Source organism: Chiroxiphia lanceolata, chromosome 1, assembly GCF_009829145.1.
Source record: "Chiroxiphia lanceolata isolate bChiLan1 chromosome 1, bChiLan1.pri, whole genome shotgun sequence".
In the NCBI taxonomy this organism is placed as follows: Eukaryota; Metazoa; Chordata; class Aves; order Passeriformes; family Pipridae; genus Chiroxiphia; species Chiroxiphia lanceolata.
In genome coordinates, this window is record NC_045637.1 from 54,404,443 (window position 1) to 54,421,847 (window position 17,405).

The 17,405-nt window shown below is 37.2% G+C and overlaps 1 protein-coding gene across 5 annotated transcripts in view; it reads left to right on the plus strand.

The window, feature by feature from the left end:
* Positions 1 to 17,405, plus strand: part of GNAL (G protein subunit alpha L) — a 193,773-nt gene that overhangs the window by 131,565 nt on the left and 44,803 nt on the right. For 4 of the 5 annotated variants that reach the window (XM_032713549.1, XM_032713564.1, XM_032713559.1 and 1 more), the window contains exon 5: positions 3,886 to 3,983. In XM_032713549.1, coding sequence (XP_032569440.1) covers positions 3,886 to 3,983 — 98 coding nt within the window. Of the gene's footprint in view, positions 1 to 800; positions 1,014 to 3,885; positions 3,984 to 17,405 lie in introns of those variants that run through there. The other variant, XM_032713581.1, reaches the window with a different exon arrangement.

Consider the following 17,405-nt stretch of genomic DNA (forward strand, 5'->3'; position numbering starts at 1 on the left):
TAATTCATGAGACCTGTGACCTGTGAGACCTGAGGCCTTATCATTGACTTCTTTAATGCCCTAATTAAAATACTGCATAAAGAAATACTAGTTGTTTTATTTTAGATGTATATTAATAGGTGCAACTATTTGTATGCCTTTGTCCCTGAGGAAAAGTTTGGGTGAAACAGGTCTGTTTTGTTTATGTTCCTAGTCGTGTCATGAATGTAGGTGTTTTTCTGCTTTCAGGCATAGTACATTATTCCTGGTTCGCTTAAGTATACTAAATATTTTTAGTAGATTTTGGTGACTTTGTTCCAGTAGAGGTCAGCTGCATCTGCTTGCAAATATAGAGCATCACATTACCAGAATGATTTACTACGTCCCTGATTTCTCCTGTCCCAGTTGAGGTTTCCTAAAGGACCTGACGCATGACTTCTAAGAACTTCTGAAAAGCTGCTTTCCAGAAGTCATGCCTTTAAGAAAATCTTAGTTTGGCCATCTCAGAATGTAAGCTGCTAAGGTCACACCTTACTCTTAAAAACCTTATTTGTGTTGTCCTGACGTTAAGGTGATGTTTTGAAAAGTTTTAGTCCATCTTCCTTTATCAGTTGGAGCAAATCTGAATTCTCTGTCCTTTGAATTACCCTGGCTCTTCCCTCTGACAGGAATTGCCAGCTGTGGGTACCACACCGAGGATACTGAGGCCCCAGAGCAGGTGCTGCAGGGCAGGCAGAGCCCAAAGCCCACAACTCTGTGAGCTCACCAGTGCCTGCTTGCCGACAAGGTGGCCACGTTGTGGCCTTGGCAGGAGGAAGACGTGACAAGCATTGGGGTCTATAGGGATTGAGGAGAGGGGACCGGTTGTTGGAAGGCCTGTCAGGCATAAGGGCACTTGGTTGCAGAAATTGAAGCTGACATGGTAACTGTTGTCTGGATATTGTCCTGCGATGGAGAGGAGGTTAGGGTCCAAACGTGTTAGGCGCGCGTGAGCAGAATCCTCCTCTGCGCTTGGCAATGGGGGCCTTCAGCAGGTGAGCAGAAAAATTACTGAGGAACTTAGGGCAGATGAGAAGGGGGTTAAAAACAACTGTGAAAAGTTGGATTGTGGTACTTGGTGTCTTGAAGTGAAGCAGGATTTTTTCTGGAAGGCTTTAGTCACCTGGGAAGGAAGGATCGAGTAGCTGTGTGGGAGGCAATTTGCAGGCAAGTGTACTCCTCTGCAGTAGATCGGTACATTTTAATGAGGTAAGTATATTTGCTCCGTTTTATAGGATTTGCTTTGGACTTGTAGTCTGGAAGTCATTTTAAATAGACTGCTTTGAGATGTAGTGGTCAGGTGAAAATATTTGAAGCATATTATATGGAAACCCTGTATTTACAACATATTTGTAGGATCTTAGAAGCTGAGCTGAAAAGATTGCCTCTTTTTCAGAAGATATTTTTAAGAGTAAATAAAGCTCATTCAGAGGATGTAAAAACAAAAGTGCTGTTAGAAACTACTCTAGCTATGCAACTTTATTTGTTTGCTTATTTACTTACTTACTTGCATTTGCAGCTGTCTCTCAGTCCATCCCACCCTGCAGGAAAGGTTGCCTTCACACTGACATCCTTCTCCTCTTCTCCTCCCCTTCCTGTAGGCTGTGTGGGGCTGAATGGAGCCATTTTTTAGATGTAGGTTCCCCTTAGAGATGGCTTTCCAAGTGGGTGGGAATTCTCTCCCGCTGAAAGGGAGGAGGGGAAGGCAGCACTCAGGTCCCGCACGTGCAGCAGCGAGTGCCTGTGGGAGGGAGGACTGAGGTTGTGCATTACTGTGCATGCACCCATCAGAGGGGATGGGGGAGTTGAGTCCTTTTGCCTCAGGACCGTGACTCCTATCCAGAGTTCACTCTTTCCATTGAGAAGGCAATGCCTTTCTTTGACCAAAGATGCCAGCAAGATGCATTCAGCTGATGCCCTAAATATCAATCAAGCATAAGCTTCAAGTCTGAGACATGTTCCATGCTTTCCGGTATTTATCATTTTGACTTTTCCAGTTCTTTCTTTTTCTTGTAGTCGTGCTCTCTGTTATGTGTGTCTGCTTTCTTTTCCTCCTTATTAGTTTGATATCTTGTCCTTTCTTGAGTCTGATTTTGCTTTCCTTCTGCTGAGAGTTTATAATAGCTGTAGCATAACTTCAAAAGGTGGATCTGCAGTGTTTAAAACAATCATTACATAAATCATTAAAATAACAAAGACGAAATAAACATGTCCTCACCAAGTGAAGAAATAAATTCCAAGGGTGGTATAAGCATCTGCCGATCTCTAGTGTGACTTCCTCTCTTCTTCCAAGACTTTCTGCAAAGTTTTTTCCCGCCTGCTTTAATATCTTTTCTCTAACGTTTTGAAAACTTCTTAAAGAATGGATTTTTCTCTCTCTCTACATTCTGTACAATAAAGCTTGAAAAAAAAAAAAAGAAAAGGCATTTCTAGGGTTTTTCAGGACCTCCGTAGCTATGTTCAAAGCCTTACTAAATATTCTGTACTAGTTTGTTCTGAAAATCTTGTGTTTTGTCTCTTCCTGCAAATGTCACCAGCAGGTCACAGGCAGTTGCTGATGAGCAAAGTGTCACCTTTTGGGACACATCACAGGGTGGCATGCAAGGTTGGGAAACCCCTACAGAGTAAAAGTGAACTCATGGTGCTGCCCAGATCTTTCACTATGAGCTTTGCCTTTTGAGAGAAATTTTTAATCCTGAAAAGATGTGGGGAGAGACTGGCAAGCAGTTTCAGAAAGTTTCAGAATTCAGATGTTATGCAAAATTTTGACAGGATCATGAAATGAATAGTGGTATTACGCCCATTTTACACAGAGCCAAATTGAACTGTGGAAAAGCAATTTGTTAGGTTTCACAAATTTGTGACTAACCAAAGGGCTCTGGTGATTTATTGAAAGTGTTGAGGTGTTAAGAAAACAACTTCTGTGTTTGAGTTGATGTATTACTTTAACAATTTGGTTTGAGGGAGGAAAGAGTCATATTATAAAGGAAATATTAATTTATCTAACCATCCTTCATTTCATTTTAGAATGATGTAGCTGGAAAGACTCAGTTATGGTTTCACTTACCAGTAGTGATATAACATAAAATGGACTCCCAGCTTTAAAGCAAGCTGGGTCATTGAATCTCTAGGGCTGGGGCTGGAGGAACGAAGGAGCTGGGCAGGTAGGGTTGGACCTACCTCTCTGCATGTGTGCATTTTATACAACAGAGCTATAGCTTCACCGTCACTGAGGACAGCTTTGATTCCTCTTTCAAATAATTCTGAAATAAGCTTGCTGGCAGATATTTCTGGATTGGGTTGCCTGGGATAGCTGCTAGGAAAAGCACGTTGTGCCAGGCAGCTGTTTGGAGAAAGTGGTGTTGAGCAAAGACTCTGAAAGTCTTGCAATCAAATTATTATATTGCATGAGAAAATACTAAGTAGTGGAAAGTTGTGTTTTTCAGGAAAAATTGCACAATTTTTTTAAAGTTACAACTGGCTCTTTCTCTAGGAAACTAATGTTTATAAGCTGAGCAGCTTTTTGCGTCACTTTTATGCCTTTTCCATGACAGAAGCATAAATTCTGTTAAAAATTAAGTGAACGTGCTTCTAGGTAGCTTTTGTACTTACAGTAGATTTTATATATGAACTGGCATGAATTTTGAAGGCAGTCTTCATTATATATCATGTACCGGAAACTCAGCAGTAATTGTTTGGTATATTTTATTACAATTTTGCTAATAAATGCTGATGCCTTTTCTTCTGTAAGGATGTAATCTATCCTTCTGCAAAAGTATAAAGCATGAAGGTTAGGGGAACACATATAGATTGGGGATTGAAAAAGTGGAGAGTTGTTCTCTTATTTGTTGCACTTCTAATTTTCAGGAATTCTTTGAACATGCAAAAAAGCTCTGGGATGACGAAGGCGTAAAGGCGTGCTTCGAGAGGTCAAACGAATATCAGCTGATTGACTGTGCACAGTAGTAAGTATTTCCTTTTATGAAATTTATAAGCAAGAATGTGATCACCTGTGACAAGTTAGAAAATACGTTTATATCAGCAAGATCCAGGAGTTTTGCAATGCAGCAGTCAACGTTTTCATTCTCTGTATAAGCAGAGCATGTGTAGCAAAAGTAATTGTTTCACCGTAGTTTGCCATTATTATACAACTAAATATGCTGCCTCAAATATTACACAGCTAATAAAGATGAGTATGAAAAAATCAAATTAAATAACTTTAAGTATCTTTATTCCACTCAAAATAAATTTATATAAAATAATTTCAGTTGAAACTATTAAGTTTAGAAAATGTAGAGCCAATCTAAGGAAAACACGTTGTTTAAAATTCTGAGACCCAGACAGTGCTGAAATTGCTCTGTCTTTTCACATTCCGTTAGAACCTCTGATATTTTTATGTAACCAGATGCATACCTGCACTACTAATATATTTTCTAGGAGGAAAAAAATATAAGCAGTATTTCATTAAAGATGGTAGTACATTTGGTATTCTGTCCTTCACATACATCAGGTGAAGCGGTACATGTGTGTGTAACACAGACAAAATCTGTAAACAGCTTCAGTCTGGTCAGAAATGTTCTGACAAGAGATATGTAGTAGATTGTGAAGGTGCAAATCATAAATACATAGTACATTGATGAAAACGTATTAATCAAAAAGAGTATATTAACATTGCAGGGCTACAAACTTAGCTGTCCTCAGTAGCCACATAAGTCTGAATTAGACTTTGACTAAAAATATACATTTGATGTGAACTGCTATTGCAAAAACACATACTCTTACAGTTGCTATGTGATTTTGGGTTTTCAGAGAACACACTCAAGTGTGTTATGATTTGTCTAATTGGCACTATGGTCAGCAGCAATGCCACAGGTCTGTTCTAGCACTCGGTGTTTTGCTTTTCTGTTCTCTCTGCTCTTGGTGCTGAGCCTGAAGCAGAGGAAACGGTCCATGTCACTAAAGGACTTGTTGTGCTTCTGTCACAGTGGGGAATTTCGGTGTTGCGGGTCATAGTTTATTTTCCCTCTTTCCAGACCATTTTTGGGAAAAAATGATTCATCAGCACATGGAAGTGAGGGAAAATTAGGTATGTGCATGAAGGAACTCATTTGACCTCAGTGGACTGAATTTACCAAAACTTGGGCATTTGCTCACAGACTGAAGTGGCTAGAAGTTAAACCTGTGGTTGTACACAGATAAAATTAGACAGTTGTCCTAAAATTTGTGTGTTTCTCCTCTACCCTCACCCACCACCACCACCATCATACAGATCTGAGCTGTGCTTGCTGAAAAGTGCAGACTGACTGTTTTATGATATCTATTAATGCACTAAAATAAGACATCAGACCAAGGAAATAAAGTAATGACACATATTTAAAATAAATTAACGTCAAACTTACTTCACTGGTCAATAACAGTCAATGTGTCTCCCAATCCCGCTTTGTAAAATGGTGCTGAAAGGATCAGAGAAAACAAGGAAGACACTGAATTACAGCAATAATGGTAGTGTGATTTTCCTTTAAAAAAAAAAATTATGCCTCTCTACAGCCTTTGACAAGGAGAATGTTAAATCTCATGTTATGTCCAAAACCAAAACAGAAATGGGGATCAAAAATATGTCTAGGATTAAGTCCACTGTCCTGAAACATAAAACTGTATCCTACTACCTTTTTTCCTAGAAGGCTAGGAGAATTTTATTAGGGCTTTTTTCTATGTCTCTTCCCTCCATGTCTTCCACTGTCTTGATTTTGGTTTATTCTGAGATTATTTTTTATAATAGTAAATACAATCTTTGCATAATTCTTCATGTTCAAGGCCCTTTATGAAGTAGCATTTGATACTTAAATATTCCTTGAGTGTATCTGTGCTTTTCATTTCATGATTTACCTGAAAATGTAACAGCTAAGTGACTTAACCAATGTTTGCACGCTTTCAGTCTTAGAGCAGACACTTGAAACTCAGGAACAAGCTGTGTCATTGATCTGATTAAACAGCCTTTTCCTCACAGGTATTGATGATTTAAAACAGACAAGTGTCATCTTAATAGAAAGATAGTTGCTAAAAATACACCCTACTTTTTTCTGCCCCTCCATCATTCCTTGAAAATAAATATGACACTAATAGAGTCAATGAAAAGGAGTTTTAAAAGTTGCTGTGTTTTTGCTGCATATATGTTTTATATACTGCACAACAACAGTAGTTACTTTACCCAGAAGAACATTGTGCTAGCATTGGATGAACCTTTTTCAGGTTGGTGGGGTCACATCCGTCTCATAGCTGGCAGAGCTTGTGAGGCTGGATTAGAAATACAGTTCTGATACCTACTTACAAATTCTTTTGTGCACTTAGAAAATACTGCGGGTGAGGGTGCTATCTTTGTGGCTCTGCAGGAGCTGGTGGCATTTCTCTCACAACCTTTCTATGGTCATCTTTAACTGGTAAAGGAGGAAAGAGGAGTGTAATGCTGATACGGATGCTTACTGTGGGATTTTGAAACCTCTGCAATGTTTCCATTACACTGGCCTTAGGAGAAAGCATCCCACGCCATCAGCTAAATCCTAATCTTTTACTTGGTAGTGAAGGAAGAACACTGTTGGTAGGTCACCACTTATTTCTCTGCTTAAAAAAAACAAAGCAAACCCCAAAAAATCCCAACATGTGTTAAAAAATCATTGGACTACAAGTTGGGTGGCTGACTAAAATACTAAAAAGCATTATTAGCAAATTATAATGTCAGCGGCCAAACTTGCTGACTGTTAAATGAGTTACAAATACAGTGTATTTTGGAATAGTTTAATTTGGCTACGATACAGAGCTTCTGTATTTTTAAAACTTAACCTAATTTTCTTTATTACTGTGGGAGAAATATTTTGCTGGAATCAGAGGTAGTAGAAAGACACAGAGGCAAATGTTTTATTTACATTATGCCTGAAAGTTGATTTTCCTTGATCTTCAATGCCCTTTTAAATTACTAGGGCACTGTTCCTTCACGGGAATGAGAATGAGGGCCTGCTTGTCAGATCATTTTAATATTCTTACATGAGTCTCCGTGTATCTGCACTTCTTTTATTGTTAAGGAATACATTTAGTGCACACATCATGTTGGTGCGTCATGAGATAATTGTAATAAATACGAATCTGTGACCGAACCAAGGGCCAGCAAAGATCAGAATTGTTCTTTATCACTAGCTACAAAGACGTTTATGTAACTCTTGGAGGGGGAAGTATTGCATGGCTATCAAACATCTTATTGCCTTAATGACCTTCATATATTTCTTCAAGATTAATATCATAAAGCTGGCAGGTTATTGTTTTCCCTGTCTTCTGGTTTAATATTTCTTTCAAGTTACATTTCAAGTTTAATCTCAAAAACTGATACTTAATTTGAAAAGTTGATTTGATTTAGTAGTGTCCCCATCTGACTTACCCAATTTCATCAGGGTTTATGATGATAAATCTTACGTCTAACTTACTTTGAATTCTGTTTTAACTGTGATTTTTGTCTATATTCATATACTTTAAATTCAGCAAATTCTAGGTCTATAGGGGGTCTTCGTATTGTGATTTAGTGCTGTCTTGGCATGGAACTGACTAGTATATAAGCAATAGACAAAAATATATTAATTTAAAAATTTCTTGTGATTCTAGGACAGTGTCTTAAAAGGTAAAGAGTTTCCCATAAGATAAATACAACTCCATTTTTAATATTTCAGTTTCTTCGTACTAGTTACTGAATGCACAAATTCTATTGTATCCATGGAAGGGAACTGCAAAGCAAACTTCTTTAAATTTAGAACAGATCTGCAATATAAGAAAGATATTAAGCTCTTAGAGAGTGTCCAAAGGAGGGCAATGAAGATGGTGAAGGGCCTTGAGGGGAAGCCGTCTGAGGAGTGGCTGAGGTCACTTGGTCTGTTCAGCCTGAAGAAGAGGAGACTGAGGGGAGACCTCATTGCAGTCTACAACTTCCTTGTCAGGAGAAGAGGAGGGGCAGCCACTGATCTCTTCTCTGTGGTGACTAGTGACAGGACCTGAGGGAATGGCCTGAAGTTGTGTCAGGGAAGGTTTAGGTTGGATATGAGAAAAAGGTTCTTCACCCACAGGGTGGCTGGACACTTGAACAGGCTCCCCAGGGAAGTGGTCACAGCACCAAGCCTGACAGAGTTCAAGAAGTGTTTGAACAATATTTTCAAACTGTGTGACTGTTGGGGATGGTTCCCTTCCAACTCAGCATATTCTGTGATTCTGTGAAATAAAAGTTCAGGTATGATGGCCTTCAATTAAAAAAATGGCCCACAAAAAAAAGTTGGTGAGTAGATTATGTGTCTTTACAAACTTCATAAATTTAAGTAAATTAATTTATGTGGCAATGAAGAGATAGCATACCAAGAGGTAGAGTTATATGTAGTAACCACCTGTTTGGTGTTACACATGTGAGTTGATTTACTTCACTCTAATGCGGGTGAAGTGGATTCTGTAGGATAAGCCACCTCTCTTCACTGCAAACTGTACCATGTGCTAATTGATGGCTGCTCTAGCAATCCCAAATAAGCCACTGAAGTTACTTTTCCTTGGAAATCAAACACGTGCCAAGAGACAGCAGTGCAGTTGGAAATCTTTATAGAACCCCCCATCCTTGGGGGATATCAGGCACCCCCAGTCTGGTGGTATCTGTACCTTGTTTCAGTAAAGTAAGCATTGAGTTAACTTAGTTTTGGTTACTCCACTGTAAGTTATTCAGTTGACTTGGTAAAATTAGTCACAGTGATCAGAAAAAAGGTGTGGGAATACTTACATTGCCTAGACATTGTCAGGGAAAGGTGATAGTATTAGAGCAGAAGAGTAGACAAGCAGAACTGGGCACTTTGGAAAGGGGAGAAAAAAAACTAAAGCAGAACATCTGATTCTCTTTTTAGGTCACACAGTTTGCAAAAGACATTGTTAGGGAAAAAATAACTACTTTCAGGTTTATTGGAAGATTCCAGAGTTGAATTTTGTCCCATTACATTGACGTGAAATAACATCATGTATGTGTTAGGGTGGCCTTGGCTGGAAGAGTTGTACTTCGGCTCACTGAGTTTCTCAGTATAGAAGAAGACCAAGGACTTAAGAGAACCCTGCCCTCAGCCAGTACTTCATACCAGTTTGTCTATCAGCCTTCTTTCCATGATAAGATACACCACTTCTGATATACTTGGTAGTGAAGGCCTATGTTGGTCTCTATGCAAACATTTGGGTTAATGAAAGTTGATTATGCAAGTTCTCAGGAAAGCAAACACAAGGGGTGTAAGTCTGGCCAAAGAAAATTGATTTTATATTTGAGCTAGTATACATAGAGAAGACACACCTCATGTTATTTTTCTTTGCAGTTATTCTATCTTGGAGAAGGCTTTTGGCCAATTTCTGAGGCATCTGTCTTAGTGTTAGGTGGAGTAATTGAAAAAAAAGTTCTCTGTGTTGTTGTCAACAGATTCAGTTCTTGATGTGAGAAAATAGGTAATTTTTTTTTCAAGAGCAGCTCTTCTTGAAACCAAACATGTTTCTGACTTTCCTTACAGTCTTCTAGACATAAGATTTAATTGCTAGTATGGACATAGATATCTCTAAATTCCAAGCTGCCTTGGTGTTATCTGCTTCTTTTATGTAGTGTGGCACTGCAGTCTGGTGTATTGATATATTCTTTCTCCATGAAAGGTTATGAAGTAAATGTGTATGAATAAATGTATGATAAATTAGGCTAAACGCTATTATTATTATTACTATTATTATTATTATTAGTGGTGGTGGTGATGGTGGTGGTGGTTTTATTGTTACTGTTATGATTATCTAGAGAATATTATTTTTAAAAGCAGTGATTCTTTTTAAACTTTCTAACTGCTTATTTAAATATAGGGCAAATACTTTTTAATTAGAAAAATGAGAAAAAGAATTCATTCTAAATTTTCATGTAACTAGATTTTAAGAACTAAATTTTTATGATAATACAGGAAACCATAATATGATTTTTTTCCATCTGAAATTCTGTTCTGATTCACATATAAAAAACTCACAGTGATGATGGGATTCTTCTTAAGATCTCAGGTGAAGTATCACTTTCAAATCTTAAATATTCATTACTTAAGTTAGAAGCAAATTTTGCTGGTGAATTCATGAACAGATTTTCTCCACTTACCTGGTTTAAACTATAAACCTTACCAACCAGTAAATTGTTATTTAATGGTAGAAAAAAAGAGAGGTTATATTTAGAGAGTAATTACTGTAGCCTTTCTGATGAGTCTTCTAAACAGAGGTAGTTGCCAGATAGGACAAAAGTCATTCTCCAGTGTGTAACGCTTACATTTTTCACTGTTTACTGACTAATAGACCACACTCTTGAGAGGCAAAATTGTGGTTTCTTAAAATATGCACTGGGAATTCTATGAAATAACCTTTTCATGTGTTGCTGTGATTTTTTGTTGATGTTGTTCCCCTTTTTGGCCTCGCTTATGAAAAAAGAAAAAATCATTAGACTCTACCAATTCTGCCTTAATTTTGGTAATCAAAATGTGACTGTGATGTTATAATACTAGTAGTTATAAGTACAAAAATTTGAAAAAAAAAAGCAGCTGCAGAAACCCCCAAAATGCCTTTGTATTTTCACTTTGGAGGATGAAGCATATGAAAATACCATTCACAAATAGGCAGAATGGCATATGGGCATGTACCTGCCAGTTTTAGCCACTTCAGTTCACAAATGCCTTCCTTACTTAGAGAAGACACTAATACTTCTCAAATAAAAAATTATGCGAGAGACGATAGTTTATAAACACAGGACCTCTGCCTTTTAAAAATCAGTGTGACAAATACTTTTTCTTATTAGCTAATAACCATTGACAAAGCCTTTGAGCAGCCCTAGATGCACTGCACAAACATAAATTTAAACCATACATTTTCCCACATGCTTCTCTGTGTATGACTGGGTCTGTTTTCTGGAGTTTTAGAACTTACAAAAAGTTGAAAATGTAAAGCAGAAAAATATAAAATATTCGTTAATCTCAATTTAAAAGAGTATTAAAGTCTAAAGACAAAGTTATGACAAATGCATGAAAGTACACTTTGGCTCTTTTTAAGATGTTTTATTAGACATTTTTAGTTTCCTTTAAAAAATACAACAAAGCTGGCTTTACTCTGTTGAGGAAACAGTTCTTTCCTCCCTAGTCAACAAATTTTTCAGTTTTTCCTGAACACCTGATGAATGGTTTTAATTTTTTCCTGCCTATTTGCACGCACAGGGTAATAATAGGTGCAGGATATGTTGGTGCAACACAGCAACTCAGCTGATCCATTAAGTGAATTGGAGGATTGCAAGTAGGTCCCTCAGCTGAGTTTATCTGCATTTAGTTTTCTGTATTGGCATCCTGCATTTAATTTGGAGATATTTTTTTCCGTATCCCTTCTGCAGAGGTAAACTGCAGGCTTGTGTAATTGTATGTGCAATACACACTTTTATAGCCCAAACAAAAGTCTACTAAAGAATTAAGACACTCGGCATCACCCTCAATGTATATGCTCTTAAGGCATCAATATCCTTTATAGCGAAAACAAAGCGTTTTGTTGCATTTATTACGAAAAGAGAAAAGACTGTGTTTATTTTGCATCAGTGAGGACAGCAGTGAGGACAGACATGAATAGGTACTGGTACAGGGCTGAGTCAGTGAACTGGCACAGTGGGCCAGTGTGACAGGCAAAAATGGCCAGAATCTGGGATACTGAGCAGCAGGAAAGGAAGGCTTCTCTGTGGGACTGGACTTCACTGAGGGACATTTTGTTTGAATTTTGCATGTTAAAAATAACACATGGTCTCATTAAAACATAGGAATGGAAAATAACGAAGTTAATAAGCAGACTTTGAAAGTTGCCCTGAAAGTTTATGTCTCATCTAGAGTACAGATAACTACCAATAAAGAGAACCTTAAAACCTCTGTATTCCCTACTGGCAAATCAAAGAAAGAGTAAAACTAAGCATCGCTTACAGTAAACATGCTGATACAGCTTAACTCCAGAAATCCTGATTGTGAATCATTGTACAGCATCAGCATCTCAAAATGTCTTCAAATGAAATAAAACTGACGACGTTGGTTATCTAGAATCTGCATGCAGGATTTATGAGTAGATTTCAGAAGGAAGTTTTAGGTCATTCTGTCAGTTGTGGTGTTATTTATATGTTGTTCTTGGTTTAGGACTCTTCCAGTGTATGCGTGGGAGAAAGAGTAAACTATGACCAAAGCCAACTTCATTATATTGCAGGGAATGTCAAGAGTCACTTATATTTATTCTACTTCTCCAGCTTATGTCCATTGATACAGAGTTTAGTTGAATCTGGTAATTTACAATTTATTGTCAAATGTGTGCATGTTCTCTGTGGCAGAGATTAGTTGGTTAAAGAATACATTATCTTATTAATAAGCTTATCATTATGTAACACAAATGTATTTTAGATTTTTTTCTGTGGGGTTTTTTTTACTGTGCTCTAGAGAAAAATGTGTTCTGTATTCTGTTATCTTAAACCTAACCTACTGTGAAATGCTTGTTTACGTAATAAATTTATTATAACAGCTGTATAATAACTGTAAATTGAATGCTTAAAAAAGAAAGAAAATTTAATGGTAGATTATACAGGATACTGTAAAATTATTTACACTTGGGTTTTGTCTTTCCTTAAATGCCACATGAATTTTTCCACTTAGAGATGGTCAACTTTTCTTTTTTCAAGTAGATAGTTTCACATGGCAGGATAAAGAAAGGCCAGGAGTCATATTTCTTCCTTAAGGAACTACTGACTGGCCAGACTCTGCATACACAGGCTTCTCTGCACTAATATATGTACACAACCGTGTTTATATTAGGATCCTCAAGAAGCCAGGGGTTTGGGTGGTGGTGTTTTTCTAAATTAACGCTGCATCAACAGATTTGGAAAAAGAAAGATGGTGGAATGCAGAAGTTTGGAAATAAGAAAATAAAATACGGTTTATACTGTGCTGGAAAAGTGTAAAGACTAAGCACCTATGCTTGAAAAATAAATTTTACACCTCAGACTAAACCAAAATAGAGTCACTGTATTTGTCAGTCTGGTTGTAATCCCAATTTTAAAGCACATCAAACTGAGAGACTAAGCAGTTCAAGGGTGTCTCTCTACTTCTCATAATTAAGTTAAAGCTAATTTTGTTCATTTTAATACAAGACAACAGTGATGCTGCCAGAATTTCTAAAAAGTTTATTTGACTTTAGAGAAACTGTTTCAGTTATGTCTGTTGTAAAAGTATTCTTTCTGATTTAATTAGAAATGTTTGTTATATTGTGGGGTTTTACACAAAGTTTAAATTGAGCCTAAATTAAGCAGTGGAAAAGTAAATATCTATAAGATGTACCAGCAGACTTCTGTTTAATGGATAGACCAAATAACTGTCTTTCAGAATAAAATTTTTGAAAGTTCATTTGTTTTAGAATTTGTTCAAAAATTAATTTTTTCCTCATTTCAGTAGTCCCCTGACAATTCCTCTATTTGTAATCAAACAAGAGAAATTAATTTAAGCAGTTTTCACACCCAGGTGCTAATGCAGGAAAAGGTGAATCTTGAAATCATTTGTGTGTGTTTTCTGAGAAAAACTCTCTGATTTGGTTTCCTTTCCTGACCATTGCAGGGGGGTTGAGAGTGGGTTTTTTGTTTTTCAGATACTTTACTTCAGAAATAAATTGGACTGAATATCAAAATGTAACCTTTAAGTGCATTTTTCTGACAAAAGCCTGCTACTGCATTTCTTGGCTCTGTGTCTTTCTTCTGGTTTAGAAGAATGTGTTAGGGGTGGGAAGATTTGCATTCTGGATGTTACTATCCTGAAAGTCCAGTGGTACAGATTTTGAATAATTATTCTTCATTAAGTTTCTCCCCAACTGCAGTGTGAAGAAGTTAAATAGTGAGCATGGATGTAATTACTTGGCCTCCACTTACTTACTGTCACAACTGTGTCAGACCTATAATTGCCCACACTACTATAGCCATTTTTAAAAAATATTTTTTTAAAGAGCAGTAGAGTGTTAAGGAGCACTGTTGCCGCTGGGGTTTATTCTGTTTAGGGAGTGTAGAAATAAGCTTCTTTGTCTAGTATGACTTTTATTTTCAGCCTCCCTGAAGTTGGTTGTCCTATTACCCTACCTTTTCAGGATCTTAGAAACCTTTTTTCCAGCAAGTTTGCCATAAACTAGATTTTCACCACAAACACACTGGGTTCTGCTTTGAAAAGCTTTGTCTAAAGAGGCAGATGCCAATGAACAAACATTTTGCTACATTCTACAGAAGTGATCATAGTAAACTATAGTTCATTACATCAGCATTGTTACTTTCGTTCAAAGAAAAGAGATCAAATGTAGTCACTAGTTTTTCCTGAGTTTCATTTTCTCTTAACTGTATGAAAGTCTTTCTGTTTATTTTTGGGGGTTTGGAGTTTTGGGTTTCTTTCGTTTTGCCTCACCTTTTGTTATGCACTGGTTAGTCACCTCTTTCCTCTCATGGTTTGTAGGCAGCTGATGTTTGTAGGGTCTGACGTCAAGGTGAGAGGTTCTCCAGAGCAGGTTGTGGTGCAGAGTGCACATCGCTTCCTGTCAGTGCCAACAAACACAGGCAAAATTTAGGTTTTTGACCTGATAGTACTCCCAAAGTAATAATCAGCAAATTATGTCATGTAGAAATTACAAAGGTGAGATCTCTGTTACAGCTTATTCGTAGAAATTGGTAAACTTACTTATTAAATGCATGATTCTGTACCTCTGTTAGAGAGATCATCATAATATACAATATGTTGAAAGAATGATTATATGATGATTTAAAATTATTTTAGGAATATTCTTACATAAGTTGTGAACAAGTTATACCTATTTGGAGGATGAAAGGAAGATGTAAGAGAAGACTGTAGTTGGACAAAGATAGTAAATATGGGTTCACAAATAAAGCCAAAGTAGTAAAGCACTAAGTATTTTTTGTCAGGAATGCAGTCTCTTATGTCTCTTTAATGAAGGCAAATATTAAATGTATGAGATTGCAGAATGTCGAGGGAATTTAACCTATGTCCTGATGGAAATGAGCAGAATGGATGTGGGGGAAACCCCACCACCATCACCACCACAGGAGATCCTGGGAACAACAAAAGAGAAACTTTACTAGTGAGGTCATCTATGTCCATACCATACAAGGAGCACAGCGCAGGTGAATCTTCAGAACTTGTGTAAATATACAGTTACATTCTGAGCAATTAGCTAGTCTGGCTAAAAGGCAGTTACAATAAAATTGAAATAAGTATGGATACTGTGAAGTTATCAGAAATTTATAGAAGACTACAACTGAAATATAGGGAAAAAAACCTATAACAACAAAGAAAAAAAATCTAGCAAAAAGTAACCTTATATAGGCATTCTGTGAATTTCTTTAGAAAGGAAGTTATTGAAGGACAGTTCCAAAATATTTGATCTTCTGAACCCTTCAGCATGTGTGGTTGAGCTTAAAGCAAGTGTTTTTCTCACAGTCAAGACAGGTTTCTTCGTCTCATTCAGCCTCATTGTTTCAGAAGATGGGTATTATCTGCACTAGTAGGCTAGAAGCACAACTACACTTTTTCCCAGAGGAAAAATAGTAAAAGTTTTCCAAGTAAAAAGTCCCAGTTTCATTCTGCCTCTAATGGGATTGATGGCAGTTGTCTGTTTAGTGTGGACCTCAGAGTACTGGGGCAGGAATTTCTCTTTTAACAGGTGTGCTACTGTCCTCATTGCCTGCAAAACAGAGAATAAGCTCACTACAAAAAATGATTGTCAAGAACAGTGCTCTGTAAACACAACACTCAGTATTTCCCTGTCTACAGAAGTCCTTCAAAACCTGTGAAATAGATCATGACTTCTTCAGAGGAGTCAGTGGCTTTCTCCAACCCTTGAAAAATTATGAATTGCTGATGTTTCATCAGTTTTCTCTCTTGAAATGGAGTCAAAGTCATAGCTTACTATCACACTGTTTTGGAGAGATTTAAACATAAAAGCTGGGGGTTTTTTCTGGAGCTTTTTCACCTTACATGTGTTTAACAGTTATTCCACACAGACTAGAAGTCTTCCTAGCAGAATTCATCATGTTTGGACTTCAGTTGCATTGGCCCTTTTCCTCTGTTTAAGTATACACTGTCTTGTGGTCTTGATCTAAATGTGGTGGCTGACATATTTCCCTTTTATCTCTCCACTTACTGATAATATCTGCAGATCCGTTTCTTGCTTTACTCTGTTTTGTTTGTTCATTGTTTTATTCTTGATAGATTGACCATTTGCTATGATATGGGCCTCTGGGCTCTTGAGATAGAAGGTAATGTGTCAATTTGGTCAGTCACAGTGAGGTGTCTTGGATATCTGCTTGGGTATGTAATGTTGGCTTATCTACCTACTATTCCCAATCCTTCTTTGACCTTTTTTTTAATAATTTCATACTTTTCTACTTTATTTATTGATGTAATCAGATGAATCATACCAGCAGGAGAAAAGGGGAAGAAATGGCCATTTCTTTCAGAACAGGTGTTTTCATTTTTTTAGTAAATCCATTCTTGCTTCATGATTCTCAAGTGAAAAGAATCCATCAGAAACTCTCATTGACGTATGCTGAAAATTCCCAAATGTTGCACAGTGTGCATAAATATTCAAACTATTGACAAATCAAAGATTAAGATTTATACGCACTTCTGCTTTTAAATAGTTTTAAAGTAGGTAGGTAACATATCTCCTTCTCAGAAATAAAGTTACAAGTAGAACCTGGCTTCAGGATACAAACTTCCTAGAACCATAAGCCTTTAAAATATTTATTTGTGTGAAGTCTTCTTGTCTGTAAGAAACTACCTTTTCAAGTAAAAGAAGCATTTCTTCTCCAATTATATGGCCTCAGCTGAAGTTCTTCAAGTGCCCAGTTGGATGAGGCATTTGTGTTCATTTCTGAGGAATGTGAGGACTCTTCATTTATTTCTCTCTTGCCAAGAGGTGGAATAATCAAATCTTACTTGTTTCTCAAAGTGAAAATAGAAGAGGACATTGAAATTAATCTTCTGTTTGTTGTGTGCTGGAGACCAATAAGGAGTGGGAAGGAAAGGAAAGCTATGGAATTGCTTAACTTTCAGCATGCTTAGAACAAGAAAAGCAACAAAAATGCTTCCCATCAACAGTGGAAGGTTTTGAGTGGCATGGGCTGCGTCAGGAGACAGTGCACAGCACAACCAGGGCAACTGGCTGTGCAGAAGAGGTGCTTCCCTTTATTTGCAGCTGTGTCATTGTCTTTTTTATTTCATGATGGAGCCCCAGATTGGGTTTTGCGTTTCTTCCCAGGAGCTACTCAC